Below are 18,167 nucleotides of genomic sequence, written 5' to 3' on the forward strand. Positions count from 1 at the left end.
CATCTGTAAAATGAGAATCTCCACTGCCACCATCATCAGATGATTGTGATACGGTGGTTGGAGTACTTAGGTTAGGGCAGAGAACACTGCGAGTACTCAATTAATGTTAGTTCCTATTATTATTGCTGTTGTGGCTTTAATTGCTAATATGATTAATGAACCCCTTCCCTTGCGTTTTTTTAGATTATAAAGCTGGAGAAGAATGGCATCGGCTACCACTACATCCTTGCAAATCTGGTGAGTAGAGCACAGTGCAGGCGCTCAGCTAATGGTGTTCCCATCTTTGGGCCCCCAGCTTTCTTCCACGGTCCCTGGTTGGTGGGAACTGCATGGGTGAAAAGGGCAATTTGGAGCTGTAATGCTAAGTCCGGTCAGTATCAAGTTTACCTTTTCCCTTCCACATCCCTGTTTGTCAAACCACATCACTGTTGGCAAACCTCTAAACTCTAAAACAGCTTCATCAGTCATCTCAATTCTAGCTCTAAGTGACTGAATCTTGGTAATAAGGACAAAATCACAAAAAATGATAATTTTATAGTTTATAAATATAAACATTTAAACCATAATTATACTAGTATTGATGGATCTTTACCCAGAAACAGTTTTCCAACATGAACAATACTATTTCAATTTAGTTTTTATTCAGTTTTCTATGTAGCATAGATGAGATGTTTTCTTTTAAAATTTGTTTTCATTTTTAAGGTCTTGCAGGCCTTTTTATGGGATGCAATTATATTTCATGCTATGAAGATTTGATTCATCAAATAATTTTTTGTACATATTAAATTTTATCTAGTAACATGGGCTATTTTGAGTTTGTTTGTTTTTGTGGCCATTATTTCTGACAGTTTTATTTCTCCTGGGTCATGTTTTGCCTATCTACCTTCTTTATCATAAAGTGTGATTTTTTTCCCCCAAAGCTACATGGAATTTTGTTTTGCCTTTGCTCCATTTTTTTAAGTCCTTTATTGAGATGCAATTTATATAGCATGCAGTTGGTTCATTTAAAGTGTACATTTTAATGGTGTTTTATATATTCATAGAATTGTGAAACCATCAACACAATTTTATTTTTACATTTTTTCATCCCCCCAAAAAAGAAATGGAATACCCAGTAGCTGTCACTCTCACTGCATTCCACATTCTCCCAGCCCTAATCAACCACTAATTTACCTTCTAGCTCTATCATTTGCCTATTGTGGACATTGCATGTAAATGGAATCACACAATAGGCGGTCTTTTGTGACTGGCTTCTGTCACTTAGCATAGTGTTTTCAAGGTTCCTCCATACTGTAGCATGTACCCCTTTATTCCTTTTATTGCCAAATAATATTCCATTATATGGATATAAGTACAACATTTTGTCTATTCATTGGTTGATGGACATTTGAGTTGTTTCACTTTTTGACTATTAGGAATAATGCAGCTATGAATAGTTGTGTACAAATGTTTCTTTTGAATACACATCTAGGAGTGGAACTGCTAGATTATAATATGGTAACTATGTTTAACATTTTGAGGAACTCAAAATTGTTTTCCAAAGTGGTGGCATCTCCCATCAAATCAATAACAAATTTTTATACTGATTAAAATATTTTAATTAATAACAAATTTTACCCTGTAACAACTTGAACAATTGTCAGTTTTCCCTAATGGTAGCTTTTTCTACAAAATGTTGCTCCTTATTCTGGCTTGTTTTTGCAATTTTCTGTGTTCCCATTAAGATGTGAGTTTTAGCTTTTAATCTATAGTAATTCTAGCACATTCAGTTTTAGCCATGTTATTTTGTGTTGGTTATTTCTATGAGTAACTTTAATATTTATTGAACAAAATCACTGTTATTTTCTACTTGTTTTTGTTTTTTTAGTCTTTATTGTTGTGCTCTACTTATTTTTTGAATAAAAGTCATTAGTAGAAAAAAGGCATAGTATCTGGGTGTACATAGTATGGAAAGGTCAAAATGCAAGAGCTAAAAATGATATAAAAACATCTGCCTAAAAGTTCTGTCATTCTTCTTTCTGGCCTGTTCTCCATCCTTATATCCCTTCTTTCCCCTTTGATTGATCCTTGCCTTGGCTGTTCCAATATTTCAGGATCAGGACTGGAAATAAGAAGGGCTTATTGAGATATATCCATTTAGAATCCAAGGGTAGGGAACATCTGGCCCGTGGGCCATATAAGTCCTGAGAAATCATTTGGTCTGGCCCTGCCAAGGCATTAGGGGTGAGTTAATTAAATGTTTGACTAAATCTAGCAGACTAACAAGCTGATGATTTTGTATAGCCAGTGAATAAAGATATAAGTATCCAAATGGCCTTTGGCAGAAAAAAGGTTCCCTACCCCTGAATGTTTGGCCCTGCTGTTAATGGCTAAATATGTTAGTTTTCTCAGGGATGTTTGTATTTTAAATGGAAGGTAGCTGTCCAGAGACTTTTAGGGACCCATTAAAAAATTTTTTTCAAGAATAAAATTTTTGACTTTGTAATAAAGAAAACCCTTGATGTCCCTCGAATCCAAGATTCTTAGTGCTAGAAAGGACTTCAAAAGTCAATTCCAGTCCTAACCGGTTTGGCTCAGTGGATAGAGCATTGGCCTGCGGACTGAAGGGTCCCAGGTTCGATTCTGGTCAAGGCATGTACCTTGGTTGCGGACACATCCCCAGTAGAGGGTGTGCAGGAAGCAGCTGATCGATGTTTCTCTTTCATGATGTTTCTGACTCTCTATACCTCTCCCTCCTCTCTGTAAAAAATCAATAAAATATATTTAATAAAAAAAAAAAGTCAATTCCAATTAAGTCTCATTTGCTTGTAGGAAAACAGAATCAGCAAGGTGGTGTGACTTGGCCAAGGTCACACAGCAAGTGAGTGGTAGAGCTAGGCCTAGCATCGTAGTGAGCAAGCAGCACCAGGTGCCTTTCCCACTACTCCAGGGCACCTCTGAGTCCAAACCATGTGGGCACGCTACTGCTTGAGAATACAAAGAACAAGGGTGAGGGCATACATAATCACCTCTCCAGGGTAAGACAGAAGTCACACATCAGCACATCAGCAGCCTCAGAGTCATTGAAAGACCCCAGGTAATTACATCGCCAGTCTCCATCTGTTGCCAAGTGACCCCGTGGTCACAGCATCACCAAGTCAGTACCTTGGTTTTCTGTCTTCTTCTGATCTGCATTCTTCTCTTCTGACCTAATGAGCTCTCAAATTCTTACAACTGCTAGCTAATAGGATGCAAATTGCATATACCATCCAAATACAAGAGACTTGCATGTTCCAATAGATTAGTTGATAATTAGGCTTCAAATTACTAATTAATTCAGTTTGAAACATAGTCAACTATGTGGTGTACGCTTTTCCTCCCCCTTCAGAGGAATAATGAAATTCATAAGATGATAATTTTTAGAAATTCAGCCACATCATTAGCCTGCGGCTGCAGGGAACTGACCCCCTCCTTCAGAGTGTTTCTGATTGGGGTGTAATTATAGAGTTAGAAACCAGGGAAGCTTTGGAAAGGTTGAACAAAAGGAAGGAGCTTCACTTTTTATTTTGCTGTTCTTTCTGAACCTGTCAGGATGCACTGGCTTTAAAATAGCCAGCAGCCTTCTTCTAACAGATGACTTTGAAGGGACCGAAATAAGCAGCTCTGGAGGGGCTGCTCAAAGACAAGTTTTAGGGAGACTCAGGGTCCGAGAGGAGACCTCTAGGGACAGGGAGTCAAAAACAAAAGCCAAAACCCTGCTTATTGTTCCGACATCACCCATAGCTGCCTCTGTGATCTTGGGCATCTCTCCAGCCCTCCCTTTCCTCATCTGTCAATTGGGAATTACAGCTCCTGCTCTAAGTGCTCCTAGTGTCAGGGGGAGACCAAGTATGTTGCTAAACACCACTATGCTTTGAAAAGTTGGAAGTGTTCTGCATAGGTGGGGAATACTTGCTTCATATACTAAATCTACCCAACTTTACATCACACAGTGTGTGTTTGCATTTATATGATTATATGTGTATTCAGACTTTTATATGATAGGATAGACCTGTATTTATATTTCCATAGCATGGGTATGTCCCTAAAGTGAACTTGAACCATGCAGAACTTGACAAGCTAGGCCATTATTTCTTAAAGAAGCCTCTGGGCCCTGGAGCCCACTAGCAGGCCACGCTCTCCAGGCTGGCTCTCAGTCTTCCTCCAAACCTCAGGACAGACTCCGCGTTCACTCCCTGCTCTGAGATTGCGGTCAAAACAGACATCTGCCAGCTGGAGACTTCCCAAGTTATAGCGTTTACTACCATGATGCATCAGCAGCAAATCTTAGACCAAACTAGTGTCTCTCAAAACAGAGGACCTGTAGGCCCCAACAATGCATCTGCAGAGCCAGTTTGAAAAACACTGAGCTAACAGTTAAATGCTTTAATGTCACTAGGACTACAAACATGAGTATTCAAATCATCGGAGAAATGACCAGAGTATTAATACAAAGTTTATAAAGTGACAGAGCTGGGCTTCTCCCCCTGGTCTATCAAACTCCACCATCCAAGTGTTTGCCACTGTGCCATGTGACTTCTTCTGAGCATGGGGAGTTGGGAGCAGGAATAGGGGTAGTAGCCTAAGTTTAAATCTTGCCTACAGTTGCAGCAATCAACCTGAAACTCCTTTTGGATAACTGTTCTATTATACACGGATGGCATTTTATTATAATTATAGTGTGTAAGGTAGCTGCAGGAGAGACAGTGAGGTCAGGCCATCCTGGTCTTACTGGGATATTTAGGGACCAGGGCCGTCAGCTGTTTGCATCATGTGGTTGCAGATGAATTTCTGTGAAATGTTTGAGTTGGCAGCTTTGCTCTATGTGGCAGTTCATCCAAGTCCCCAGCTCCATGCTGCTGCCCTTCTGCTGTCAGTCCTAAGGAGAAACTGTTGTTTAGTCTCCTTGCTCCCTTATGGTGAGAAGTCTCTCTATGCCTTCTGTAAGGCTGAGCTTGCCCACTTTCTTCTGAGCCTCTCTTCCCACCATCTCAGTACCACACAGTCATGTTTAGTTTCTGCAGCCTCTGGTTAGGTGGTACAGTAGTTGGGAAAGGTGGCTCTGGGGTCAAACAGACCTGAGTTTAAATTCTGACTTTATACTTATTAGCTGTGTGACATTAATCAAGGTACCTACACTCTCTGAGCATTTTATCTTAAATCCCTGGACTGAGAGAAATTGGTTTGTGAGACCTGAGTGGCTTTTGCAATGCTTGTCAACCAACAGTGGACACCTGTGTGAGGAAGAGGGGGTGTCCGTGTGTTTGTAGATACCCACGTGTATAGGTACCTACTTCCCTGGTTTCAACTGTACTTGGATAAGTTAACACCCATATTTTTTTCCAAGACAGATGGTGCTTTAGCTGATGTAAGTACAGCTACATGTCTTATTGAGTTGGTAGAAACCAGATCGGCCTGTGTGTTACCAGGGATTATAGAGGGTGAGGACTCATTAAGGGTTCAGTTGATTAAAGTGAATAAAATAGGAAATGTGAGGACCGTGATGCAGAGACATGGTTATTTGAGGACACAACTAAGTCCTCAGCCCAGGAATATCCCATGAATTCACATATTTTCATATTCAGATGCACATATCTGTGTGGCCACAGAATTGTAGATCAAAGCTGGTAGAGCCCTTGAGAGAGAAATGAACTGGCTCAGAAGTTTCCAGACTTTTTAGTTTAAAGCTCCAATTTCAAATAGAATCTTGGGGAGATCCCCAGTATGTGAAACAGATAAAAAGCAGAGTTGCTTTGGTGGAAGATGGAGGATGGGGATCTGGTTCCCTGTCCTCCTGAATTCCCCCAACCGAACGTGGTCACCTCTACAATGCCTGCAACCAGAATAAAGTTGGAAAGGTCACTGATCCAGCCTACGCCCTTATTTTTCAGATCAATACACTAGTACCTGGAGAGGATGAGACCACTGCCAAAGTGTGAATAGTTCATGAGGTTCTAAGACGAGATTGAATTTATGTAGTTGCCCTTACAACTGTTTTCCTGACACTTTTTATTTATGACCTATTTCAGAATACACTGCACACACACACACACACACACACACACACACAAATTCAATGAAAGGACCTCTTTTTTCCTAGGCAGTTGTCTCAGTGGATAGAACGCCAGCCTGCAGACTAAAGGGTCAAAGGGTTCAGGGTTTGATTTTGGTCAAGAGCACATGCCCAGGTTGCAGGCAGCCAACCAATGATTTTATCTCATCATTGATGTGTCTATCTTTCTCTCCCTCTTCCTTCCTCTCTGAAATCAATAAAAATATATTTAAAAATAAAGAAAAGACTTCTTTTGTCCACAAGACAAAAACTGAGAGACTGAGAGTTGACAGGATGGAAGTTTAAGAGAAAATCATGAAAAGGGCGAGAAAAGATATGTGTTGTCTATTCCTTCATTCTTCAGCATGAAGTTAGCAATCAGCTTGCTCCAGGTACTGTGTTGTGGACAACCTGAGGACCAAGACCCTTGCCCTCTCAGAGCCCACAGTCTCCCAGGGCAGAAGAGAGGGACCAGTGCAGTCTGAGAGAGAAAGCTGGAGAGGCCTCTGAGTGATGGAGGTAAAGAGCATACATTAAAGAAGCTGGGGACAAATGTCCTAGTCTCCCAGGAACCTGCTAATTCCTTCTTTGTCTAAAGCTGAAGGGCATTCCAAGTGCTTCACTGCAGAACAGAAGCTAAATGGATCAGATTAACTGGATTAGTGGTCAGGAAGCAGAATGCACAGTGGTTAGAAAATAAGTAGTCTTGTCACTGGCTCTGACTATGTAATCTCTGCCCTCCGCTAGCTGTGTTATGTTGGGCAGAAGCTTCTCCATTCATTTCAGCCTCAGATTTCTAATTCGCAAAATGGGAATAATGATAGTATCCACTTCACAAAATTGTTATGGGAACTAAATGAAATCATACAAATAAAGCACTTAGCACAGTGCCTACTAGATGGTAAAGGCTTGATACATGTTAAGCACTGTGGTTGCTGTTTTTATTATTATTTTAGCCAAAATCTGCCTCCCATGACCTCTGACCCTTAATTGGTCCAACCTGCCTTCCAGAGCCTCAGAGAACAAATCTTCCACCTCTTCCCCATGATGGCCCTTCTGGGATTCACATACATCCTGCACTCAGCCTCTTAGTCGTCCATTATTTCTTAGGTTGACCATCCCTTTTTTGTTTTGTTTTGTTTTGTTTTCAAGCATTTCTAATATAACATGACTTTTCAAACTCCACTTCTCTACAACTATCCTTTCAATGGAGCTCTCATCTGAGAATTGATCCGATAATTTGGGGAAACGTGGCATGTTCAGCTTGTACCATTCAGAGCAAAGGGCAAGTTCTTTGCTTTGTTCTAATCTTACCTCTTTTGGATCTCAAGGGGATGAGATGGAGGAGTATCTCAGGGTTTGTTTAATAAACTTCTTCTTGGCCCCTTTCCCTTAACAATGCTGGATACTCCTTCTTCCTTCTGACATGTATAGTGTCTGAACTGGCAGGATGATGACAACTGAGCAGCTTGGACATGACCCCTTGAAAGAACTGCAGAGAAAAAGGAAAAACCTGTTTTGACCCAATGCCAAAGACGATGGTGAATACAATGATGATAACGATTGTTAATATTCATGAAGCACTTACTCTATGCCAGACACAGTGCTTAAATGTATTCTTTTAAATCTTTCACCAATTCTTTGCTATAGGTGTTATTCTATTTGCAGAGAACTGAGTCTCAGAGAGGTTAAATAACCAGTAAGCACACCTAATCATGTCTTCTGTTTCCAGGTGCACATGATAATTAATAGTTACAATATAGCCCAGAGCCTGGTCATGAACCTTAAAACATTTCCCAGATCTTTACAACAAGATGAAAGTATGTCTAATGTAGTTATAGCATTAAATATCTCTTTAGGATATCATAATGATCTGAAGTGCCTTTTTATTCTAATCCTTTGAAAATTATAATTGACAAATGATAGACAAAATGACTAAATTAAGTAATTTACTTAATTGAACATTTTTACTCCCATTTTATTCAAATGGCTGGTCAGCACTGAATCACTTCCTACCTACCATGAGTATATGGGGGAGACAGATGCCAATCCCAGCTAATCTTCTAAACCATCATACAATCATAGGCCACAAGTCTCTTCTCTGCCCCTTAGTTTCCCTGTCTGTACAATGAGGGGATTGATCTAATCTCCGACATCTTTCCTTCAGATGTCAGTACACTATGACCCCTGGGTCAAAGTCAACAGCCACCTGATTTTGTTTGGTGCATGAGTTAAGAATAGTTTTTACATGTTTAAATTATTGAAAAAAGGTGAAAAGAATAATGATATTTCATGACATGTGAAAATTATATAAAAAGTATGTGACATTTATTGGGACACAGCCATGCTCATTCATTTACTATTGGTGATGACTGCTTTCATTCTACAATGGCAGCATTAAATAGTTACAACAGAAATCATATGGCCCACATTCACAATCTGCTCCTTTACAGGAAAAATTTGCCAACCCCTGGTATAGATGTGGGGTAAGTGGACACTAATAGGCTTCAGATCCATCAGAGGCCTGGGAAATGTCTAAGCAACCTTATGAGGTTGGTGTCAAGAAGAAAAACCCAGTGTGCTGTCCCACAAATGTTCCTTTAAGACAAAAAGCTATACTGGAAGGCCCCTCCTTGGCAGGATAAGACATTTATTTTGGGCTATTAACTGCATAAGCCACACTGCCTGGGGTTCTTTGTCTGGGGAAACCTGGAAACACCATCCTAAAGCTAAGCTCCTATGTTCCTTCGCTGTCAGGACAATATAACACACTGGCGAAGAAGACAGATTTTTATGGTTGAACCACTACTTTAACCCTTGCCTGCTATAGGATCTCAGAGGACTTTCTAAAGCTCTCTGAACCACAGCTCCTCAACCTAAAAGTGGGATGAATATCCACTCATTTATGCCTACTGTGCATGTTCCAGTGCCTACTGTGCCTGTGCACCTCTCAGGTTTGTTTCGGGGAGTAAATAGAATTATGCATACAAAGCATTCAATAGAATGCCTGGCTCAAGATAAGAGCTTGAGAAATGTTTACTAGTAAAATAAATCTAGAGGTGACTACCAACTGATTTTTTCATTTTTAAATGAAAGGAACTTCATAATTCTCCAAAGGTTGTTTAGATGAAGTTATAGAATGCATAGGAAGAGGCATTTTTGCCATTATTGTTGTTTGTGTTATTCTTATGAGCAATGTTTCTGGAGCTGTGTTTCAGTAGAGCATCTAACATCACCAGTGTTAATTCCAGGCCAACAGGGCCCCCTTAACAGATCATAACAAAATTCAAAAATGCAAGACTTATTTTCCTTTTCTGCCACTACCATTCCCTCCCACTTTCCAGGGACTAACAGATGATTTCTACCCAGCAAAGTACTTCAGAATTATCTAGGAATCTATTTTTTTTAATGGTGTGGAAAATAAAATATATTCACTTAGTACAGGGGTGGGCAAACTTTTTGACTCGAGGGCCACAATGGGTTCTTAAACTGGACCGGAGGGCCAGAACAAAAGCATGGATGGAGTGTTTGTGTGAACTAATATAAATTCAAAGTAAACATCATTACATAAAAGGGTACGGTCTTTTTTTTCAATAGTTTTATTCATTTCAAACAGGCCAGATCCGGCCCACGGGTAGTTTGCCCACGGCTGATACATATATAAGAGAAGGGTATTAAATAAAAAGCAAATGCCTGCTCTCTCCAATCTCACTTCTCAGAAATAACTATTTTAAACCTTCTCTGCGTTTAGCAATTATGGCCATTTCCTCCACATGTCTACATAATACGTCTATGCCTGTTTTTGTTGCTTTATCAAATTTAATCACATCAATGACTCCCCATTAGAAAGATAATGAATCATTTCATACTACTCCCCACATCCTGTCCTCAATGTTTGTTAGTTATGCTATTTCTTGAAATTCTTCTAATGACTGTCTTTATAATTTTAACATACTGAACCTTGGTTTTTGATTCACCAGCATTAGAACTTTGGAAAAAACAGATATAGTCTCAAGGCTGCTGGATGACAATCCTTAGGGATGATTATTTTGCAAAAGCTCCCTAATGTATTCTGATGTGGCCCTCAGGTTAAGGACCTCTACCCTGAGAGCTTGCAGTACACCAGCCAGTTTATTTGCACTTGAATGAAAATGATAGGCAGACCATTCTTCTCATGTCACCCATTCATTAGCCACACATGGGACTTTGTGAAATGCTACAAAGATGTTGAAAAAAGCAGACAGGAGAATAGTGACCAAGCAGGTCATCACAAAACCCCATTTTTGATAAGAGACAGTCACTTTGTGAATGGCAGCATCTGGTGCAGGGCTGGAGAGACAGTGGAAGGAGTCCAGGTTTAGGAGACCTGAGTTCTCATATTGAATAATTTGAAAAGGAGCATCTTGTAGATTAATTTTATTTTTTATTCAGTAGTGATAGTGTACAGAGAAAAGCACTCAGTATTTGGGAGAAGGTTATAAAATAGGCAAAATGGCTCAAAGAGAGTAGTGAAGATCAAACTTCATAGTTTGAATCTTTAATAGAATGTAATTAGCAATGCTTCATCTTTATACAATCCTATATAATAAAAGGCTAATATGCAAATTGTCCCCTCAACCAGGAGTTCTACCAGGGGTTGCCCCCACCCCCCTGCACCAGCCTGATCGGGGCAGGCCAGCCAGACCCAAAAGTGCATGAATTCGTGCACTAGGACTCTAGTATTATATAATTAATAGCACAGATGAAGCAAATAAAACAGTACTAATTACAAATATTATCTCCCAAGGTTTTTTTCTTTTAATAAAAATGGCGAAAAAGGAATTAGAAAATGATTTAATTAAACCTTGTCTAATGAGCCTACTCAGGGGAATAAAGTGAGTTGAATTTTCCAGTTAAGAGGAGGACAAATAGTTAACACCTTTATTTCCCCTGCAGTCAAGAACACATTTCTGTATTGGAAGAACATATTCTCTTTCATTACAGAGAAATCAAGTTTAGTAGTAATAAGAGACTAATTTCTCTGATTTTTGTCTCTTTTACCTAATATCACAGATGTGAGCTTGTCTTATCAATCTTTGCCCACTCCTTCTCAGGGGAGCAGAGGAATTCATTCAGAGGATCCCATCAGTTTGATTAGATGTAGTTGAGGTTTGGCTCCAGTAACCTTGCAGTCAGATATCTGGTGATGGAGTCAAGTGGCATTTATCCTATATAATAAAAGCCTAATATGCAAATTGACCAAACGGTGGAACGATGGGAAGCTATGATATGCACTGACCACCAGGGGGCAGACACTAAACACAGGAGCTTCCCCCAGCCTACAGGCTCCAGGACAGCCAAGGTGGGTGCCAGCAGGGGCCCCCCGATTGCTCACATCACCCTGTAGAGTGAGGCAACCAGAAGCAGTGGGAGGCGATGTGGGCAGTGGGCAGTGCCAGGTGCCAATGGGGGTCCCCTGATCATCTCACTGGTCGCCCCACAGATCAGCCCTGATCACCAGCCAGGGCTAGGGACCCTACACATGCACAAATTTCGTGCACCGGGCCTCTAGTGTTTGAATGAACTCTGCCATTTCCCTTGGACTCCATTATGTTCAAGATGGGGCAGTCAGTACCAACTGCCCAGGAGCTTGTTACGGATTTTCAAATGACAGAATTTGACTGCGGGAGATCATTTCAATTTCATTCTCTCAATAGTTATTTTATGAACAAAATGATCCTTTTAAAGTCTCTAAAAATTATGGGAAATCTCTCAACTATGGATTAGCTTTTAACCAGTGGTGGGATAGCTGTGTTCTTAGATAGTATAATATCTTCAAATGCATATTTGGTACAAGAACCTAATTCTGATTTCATATGTGGTAACAGCTTGCAAAAACCATGTGCAAATCAGTGGACCTCTGTGAAAGTCTGGAAACTGTGGCTATGGGCAAAATTAATCTCAAAAGATGTTTCCAACGTGAGCTTCTCTTTCCAACCAATGAAAATTATCCACTGGCATTTGCTGCCTGCTGATCATATTTCCCCTGGCTAATCAGCATTCTTGCTTGAGGAAAGTCTCTGGCTTTTATTCATTTACTCAACAAGTATATATTAAGCATCTACACTGTGCCAGGCACTATTCTAGGTGCTAGATTCTGGGAAGCATTAGTGAACAAAACAGAAAAGGTCCCTGCCCTCATGGAATTGACATTCCAATGGAAGGAGAGAAGACAAGGGAACAAATAGTGAAGGAGATAACCTCAAATGGTGTAAATACTCTGCAGAAACCCTAACAGGAACAAACCTGATAGGCTGAGTGTTGGTTGTAGCTTGATCAAGTTTACCAAAAGCGAGTCTTAAGACAAGGATTTAAATACACGTACTTTCTGTGGATGCCAATACTAGAAACAAAAGCAGGGAATTAAGGAAGTGAAGTAGGGAAGAGGTGAGCATTAAAGGCTCATAATCAAGGCACTTAACCCTGCGGAGTACAGGAACTCAATTCATTAGGGGATCTGCAGGCATGGTGTAGAGCACACTGCAGCGTTATTCCAACCCAGGGGGAGAGTACTGATCTGCTTCTGGAGTACTGATCTGCTAACTCTCCATCTATCATCAGTTGAGAGCTGCTCTGGGCATATTAACTCCCTGACACATCTGGCTTACCTTACATACAGGTGAAGTAGTAGATAGCTGCAGTTAGTCTAAAAAGTAGAATATCAGTGTGTGAAGGAGAGTGGAAATGAGCAGGACACCAACAGCATTGACCACAGGTGAGAACTGGATCTTTGCATGCACGGTCAGAAAAGACCTCTCTGAAGAGATGGCATTTTATCTGGCATCCAAAAGGTGGAAAGGAACCATCCAAGGAAGACACACTTCCAGAATAACTAGGACAAGGGATCTGAGTGGGACTCAGCTTGGTTTGTTTCTAAAATACAAATAATAAAGAATCAGGTAACTTTAGAGGCAGAGTGTCAGGGGAGTGTCTTTGAGTCATGAAGCTGTTTATGGCTAGATCTTTTAAATAAAGAAACTAGATCAGCCTGGCCAGTGTAGCTCAGTGTTTGAACGGTGACTCATGAACCAGGAGGTCACAGTTCGATTCCTGGTTTGGGTACATGCTTGGGTTGTGGGCCCAATCCACACTAGGGGGGCTTGTAGGAGGCAGCTGATCGATGATTCCCTCTCATCACTGATGCTTGTATCCGTTTTTCCCTTTCCCTTCCTCTCTCTGAAATGAAGAAAAACATATTTAGGGGGAAAAATGAAAATAGTTCAAGTCAGGGAGACATTAAGAGACTTGGACAGGCTTAGGGCTCCTGGCTACCAATCCAGGGCTCTGCCCACCCTCAATCCATCAGTTGCTTCCCCTGATCATTTTCCAGTTTCACCCTTAGGATTTGACAGTTTTCCCAAGCCTTGGAGCCCACAGGGCATTGACCTTATGATCCCAGCTTAAATTCCTGCAGTGGGCCACCAACAAGACCTAAAAAGAAACCCAAATCACAAAGCTCTATGTGAGCAGCCTTGGGCTGCCACTTTGACTGCATTTCTAGCCCTCTCTTCCTCTGTTTCTGGAACATGCCAAGCATCCTCCCACCTCTGAGCCTTTGCTCAGAATGTCCTTCCCCAGATGTCCCCGTAGCTCACTACAAGGTTTCTATTCACTTGTGTCCCCATGCCAACACCACCTCTTCAGGGAGACTCCTCCTGATCTTACCAGCCAAAGCATGGCATCACCCTCCTCTCCCCATCCTCTTGTCCAACTTTATCTTTTGCCATAGGACTCATTGCTACTACCTAGTATAGTCTCCTAGACAATACTGTTTATGCTATGCCACATATTTACTTGTCTTGCTCACTAGAATGTAAGCTTCATAAAAGAAGGAACTTTTTTTATTCACTATTAGAATAGTGCTTCATAGGTTCTCAAAAATGTTTGTTGCACAAGGAGTGTGTGACTGAGCAAAGAGCTAACTCAGTGAATTGCCTTTATGCAAGTCGATTCTCCAACTGCATCTCAGTTTCTATATTTGGCAAATAGACATATAATGTCTACTTTATAAACTCATAAATGGAAATGAGGCTGAAGATATGAAAGTACTGTACATTATAGAATATATTACACAAATGCAAGATTTCCTGTTTAAGTTGAAGACTTCCTGAGTTAAAATGAACTTCACCAAATCAGAAGGAAAGTTTCATTCCCACTAAAGAATCCTTTGTAGATGTTACAGTTGTTCAGGCCTCACTGAGTAAATCTCTAGTCTGTGGTACAGGAAAGAGCACAGGGCAAGGGATGATCAGAATCCAGCCTCTTCCACAGACTTTTGTGACTCTGGGGAGCCCATGGGAGCTTGGACTCAGATTCCCCTCCTCTCAAAGGGGTGGAGGGTGGGAGTGGAAGAGGAGACAACCTCCTATGTTTCTATTCTCTTCTGCATCTATGGCATCATAATAATCCAAGCCACCATTTATTGGTCATTCCGTCTGCACTATGCACTTGACAAGCATCATTGCATTGCTTTTTCTCCCCAATAACCTACCCTCCATTACTGAGACAAGAAACCATCAGGTAACTTAGTACAATGTAGCATCACTTATAGCTGTGAGTAGCAGAGGCATTACTTTAACCAAGTACCGCTGGCTCCTAAGCAAGCACTCTTAACCACTGTGCCAACTTTGTGCACAAACTAAGGGATAACCAAGTTCAGAAGGAAGGGAGGCACAACTGCCTCTCTATTAAGTCAGTTGCACCTTTTGGAACAGTTTGGAAAATCCTGTGTTTCTGTAACATGGTTAAATGGATTTATCCAGGCAACGTATTCTGACTTCTTCCTCCTCCTCCCTGCACAGGGTTTCATGGACATTGACTTAAACAAATTCAAGGAGAGTGGAGCAAATGTGACAGGTTTCCAGTTGGTGAACTACACAGACACCATCCCAGCCAAGATCATGCAGCAGTGGAAGAACAGCGACTCTCGAGACCACACCCGGGTGGACTGGAAGAGACCTAAGGTGAAGGGATGGGCAGCAGAGAATAAAGGACCAAACTGGCCCCATGGCCGGCCTCAGATTTCTGCACAGTGTTAGCCATTTGAGAAGGACAGGCTTTCTAAGAGGAACAAGCTAAGGAAAATATACCCATAATGACTAAGGGTCCAAAGATCAGACAATCCAGAATGACAATGGTTTTAACAAAGAGACATTTTGTTTTGTTCTCATATAAACAAAATTCAGAAGTCAGCAATCCAGGGCTTATCTAACAGATCTAAATCATTAAACACTCAGGCATCTTCTATTTTCTTATTCTGCTGGCCTCAGCTTTTGGAGCCACCTTATAGCCCAAATGGCTGCTGAAGCTCCAACCATTACCTCAGTAGTCTACCCAGCAGGAAGGAGAACAGGAAAATAAAAAGCACAACTGTTTCCTTTAAGAGCCCGCTTCAGAAGTTGCACATAGATCTTCCACCCACATGCTACTGGCTATGTCTTAGAAACCTAGCCCCAGCTAGCCACAGTGAAGGCTGAAAAAAGGGTGTCTCTGTTCTGGGCAGGGGCACCATTTTGCACAGCTCTAGAGTATGCTGTTCACATTTTGTTTGTTTGTTGATTGAGCTTCCTTGAGTTGTGCAGTGAGCCAGCCCTTATTCTGGTCAGCCATGTACACAGCTAAAAATCAGGAAAATCTAAGTAATATTAAGCACTTCACTGCCTCAGAGAGACAACTCCCAATTATCATGCGGACTGTCTGCTGCCCACTTCCCAGCAATGCAGCTCTAAATCCTGCAGCCCAAATCTATTTTGTTTGCTATTTGATAATGGTTTAGAATATAGGCAGAAGGTAATTTTTCTTTCCCATGTCATGGCAGTGACTCTGTGGAACACTGCCCTGAGCAGGATCCTGAGGCCAGATTTGTTTATCTGGGCAAATCAGGGAATCCTCTGTGACTTTCTCATGTCATTAGGCTAATATCTTTTTGTGAGTGTCAGAACATTTAACTGGGATGTGTCTCCTCCTACTTTTGCTCAAACCCACTTGGCAATTCAAAAGAAGATGTATTTCAATATGAACCTAAGCAAACAAAATCACAAATGTGTTTTAAAGAAATAAGCAAACCACATAGCAGTTAATAAATATGCAAATACCCCAGTTTTGAAAAGATTGAAGCAGATTATAAAAATAGCAAAATGTAATATGTACATATTATATCAAATGTGAGAGAATGAAAGTTAAAAACTGGAAAAATACCTATATACTAGTATTCATCCTACAACCCTCTGTTGTGAACTTTGAATGTGCCAGAGAACATGCTAGGCATTGGGGACTAATTAACGAAGATGACAGACATGAGTCCCAAAGCCAGGAAATATTATCCTGGATTGTTATCCTGGTTCTGTTTCATCAACATCTTATCCTCCTTTAGGCAAAAGGGGGGAGCGGGGGGCGGGGGCTGGAATGAGAGTTATCATGAATAAGCACAAAGGAAAAGCTTGTAAACCTGCCACTGGGTGAGCCACATGTAGAAATAGCTAAGTGCTTACCCTTCCTGGATTATTTTTTGTTTTACTGTCACAAGGGATGGTGGAATAAACAGCTCCTCTGAGTTCCCAATTGGTGACTCTAACATGGAGAAAACAACTGTATTTTCATGGACTCTATCAGATGATACAGATGTGTTGAATTTAATCTATGCATTCTTTTTTCCCCCAATGAGCTAACATTATAAAATTGCAAGACTGCACACAAAAATCTAGACTTCCAGCTTCTCTTCCAAAGTCACAGATAGCAAGACACAGTTCAGGAGGGCAATGCTGGCTAGCAATTCATAGCAGCCCCCATGTAAGGGGCAGGCACCGCCTGGTTCACCACTGCCTCCCTCCCATGCCCTGTACCTGGCCCACTCCGGGCATGCTCATCACCAGGAAGAATCTACCCAGACACAGCTCCCTCCTGCCTCCCTGTCAGTGCTCTCTGTCACCTAACTGTCTCCATTCCTCCCACCAGTACACCTCTGCGCTCACCTACGATGGGGTGAAGGTGATGGCTGAGGCTTTCCAGAGCTTGAGGAGGCAAAGAATTGATATATCCCGCCGGGGAAATGCTGGGGACTGCCTGGCTAACCCAGCTGTGCCCTGGGGCCAGGGGATCGACATCCAGAGAGCCCTGCAGCAGGTGAGACTGCCAGTGTCTGCCCATCTTCTGGGAGCCTCATAGGACAAAGCAACATCAGTCTCAGCTGAAATGTTGCTATTTAAAAGGTGGAACGTGCCTGTTTGGAGCACCACTGCACTGTGGCATTACATGGAAGCTCATGTAGAAATTAAAAACAATAGTAATTCCTGGTAGTGTAAAAGCTGTATTTTCTGCTTAGGGACTATGCTAAAAAGTGATGGCAACGATTCTGTATTTGGAAAGGGGACTTGAAATACACAGAGATGAGACTGAACCACTTCAGTGGTCTCCTAGAGACTCTCGCGTCGTGCCCCGGCTTTTAGGATTTCTTCATGACCTTTGCTCTCTGTGCACATTTCATGAAGGAGCTCGGACAGTGAGTCTCAGTTACTTGCGATTCATTTCCCTTGCTTCTCAGCACTGCAATCATTAATTTTGTTTGCACTGAAGAACAGTTAAAGAGCAGGGACAGAAAATGGTCACGCCCACTCCAATCAATTGCAAAGGATTTTGAGGCTGAATCCAGATTCAATAGGGACGAGTATAAATCTCCAATTAGGAACATGTCTTCTGAAGAAGCAAGACAAAAAAATTATACACGTGGGCTCTGGTATTTAACATTCCCGACTTAGAAGAACCTAGGAACTTGCCCTCAGCTACACAACCCTTTTAACTCCCTTGCCTCTCCCATCTTAATGACGTCCCTGGGCGGATATTCTGATACCGCCATGAGGCAGTGATGCAGCCTAGGAAGCAACCTGGGTGGCAAGAAGGGCTCTTAACCAGGAAGCAGGAGAGCTGGTTTCAAGTTCAGCTGGGTCCCTGGCTCTCTGTGTGACTTTGATATACCCTCTGTGTGACCTTGTGATCATTCAAATCCCCTACAGACTTCTCTTTATTTAGTCATGACAATGAGGAGGTGGGAGAGAGGGTTTCT

The 18,167-nt window shown here is 41.5% G+C and overlaps 1 protein-coding gene across 2 annotated transcripts in view; it reads left to right on the forward strand.

Annotated features, from left to right (window-relative positions):
- GRIA1 (glutamate ionotropic receptor AMPA type subunit 1) overlaps positions 1-18,167 on the forward strand; it is a 280,768-nt gene that overhangs the window by 152,563 nt on the left and 110,038 nt on the right. For both annotated transcript variants that reach the window (XM_006766280.2, XM_006766279.2), the window contains exons 5-7: positions 184-237; positions 14,911-15,072; positions 17,063-17,230. In XM_006766280.2, the coding sequence (XP_006766343.1) occupies positions 184-237; positions 14,911-15,072; positions 17,063-17,230 (384 nt within the window). The remainder of the gene's footprint in view (positions 1-183; positions 238-14,910; positions 15,073-17,062; positions 17,231-18,167) is intronic.

The sequence above is a fragment of the Myotis davidii genome, unplaced genomic scaffold, assembly GCF_000327345.1.
Source record: "Myotis davidii unplaced genomic scaffold, ASM32734v1 scaffold18, whole genome shotgun sequence".
NCBI classification, from domain to species: domain Eukaryota; kingdom Metazoa; phylum Chordata; class Mammalia; order Chiroptera; family Vespertilionidae; genus Myotis; species Myotis davidii.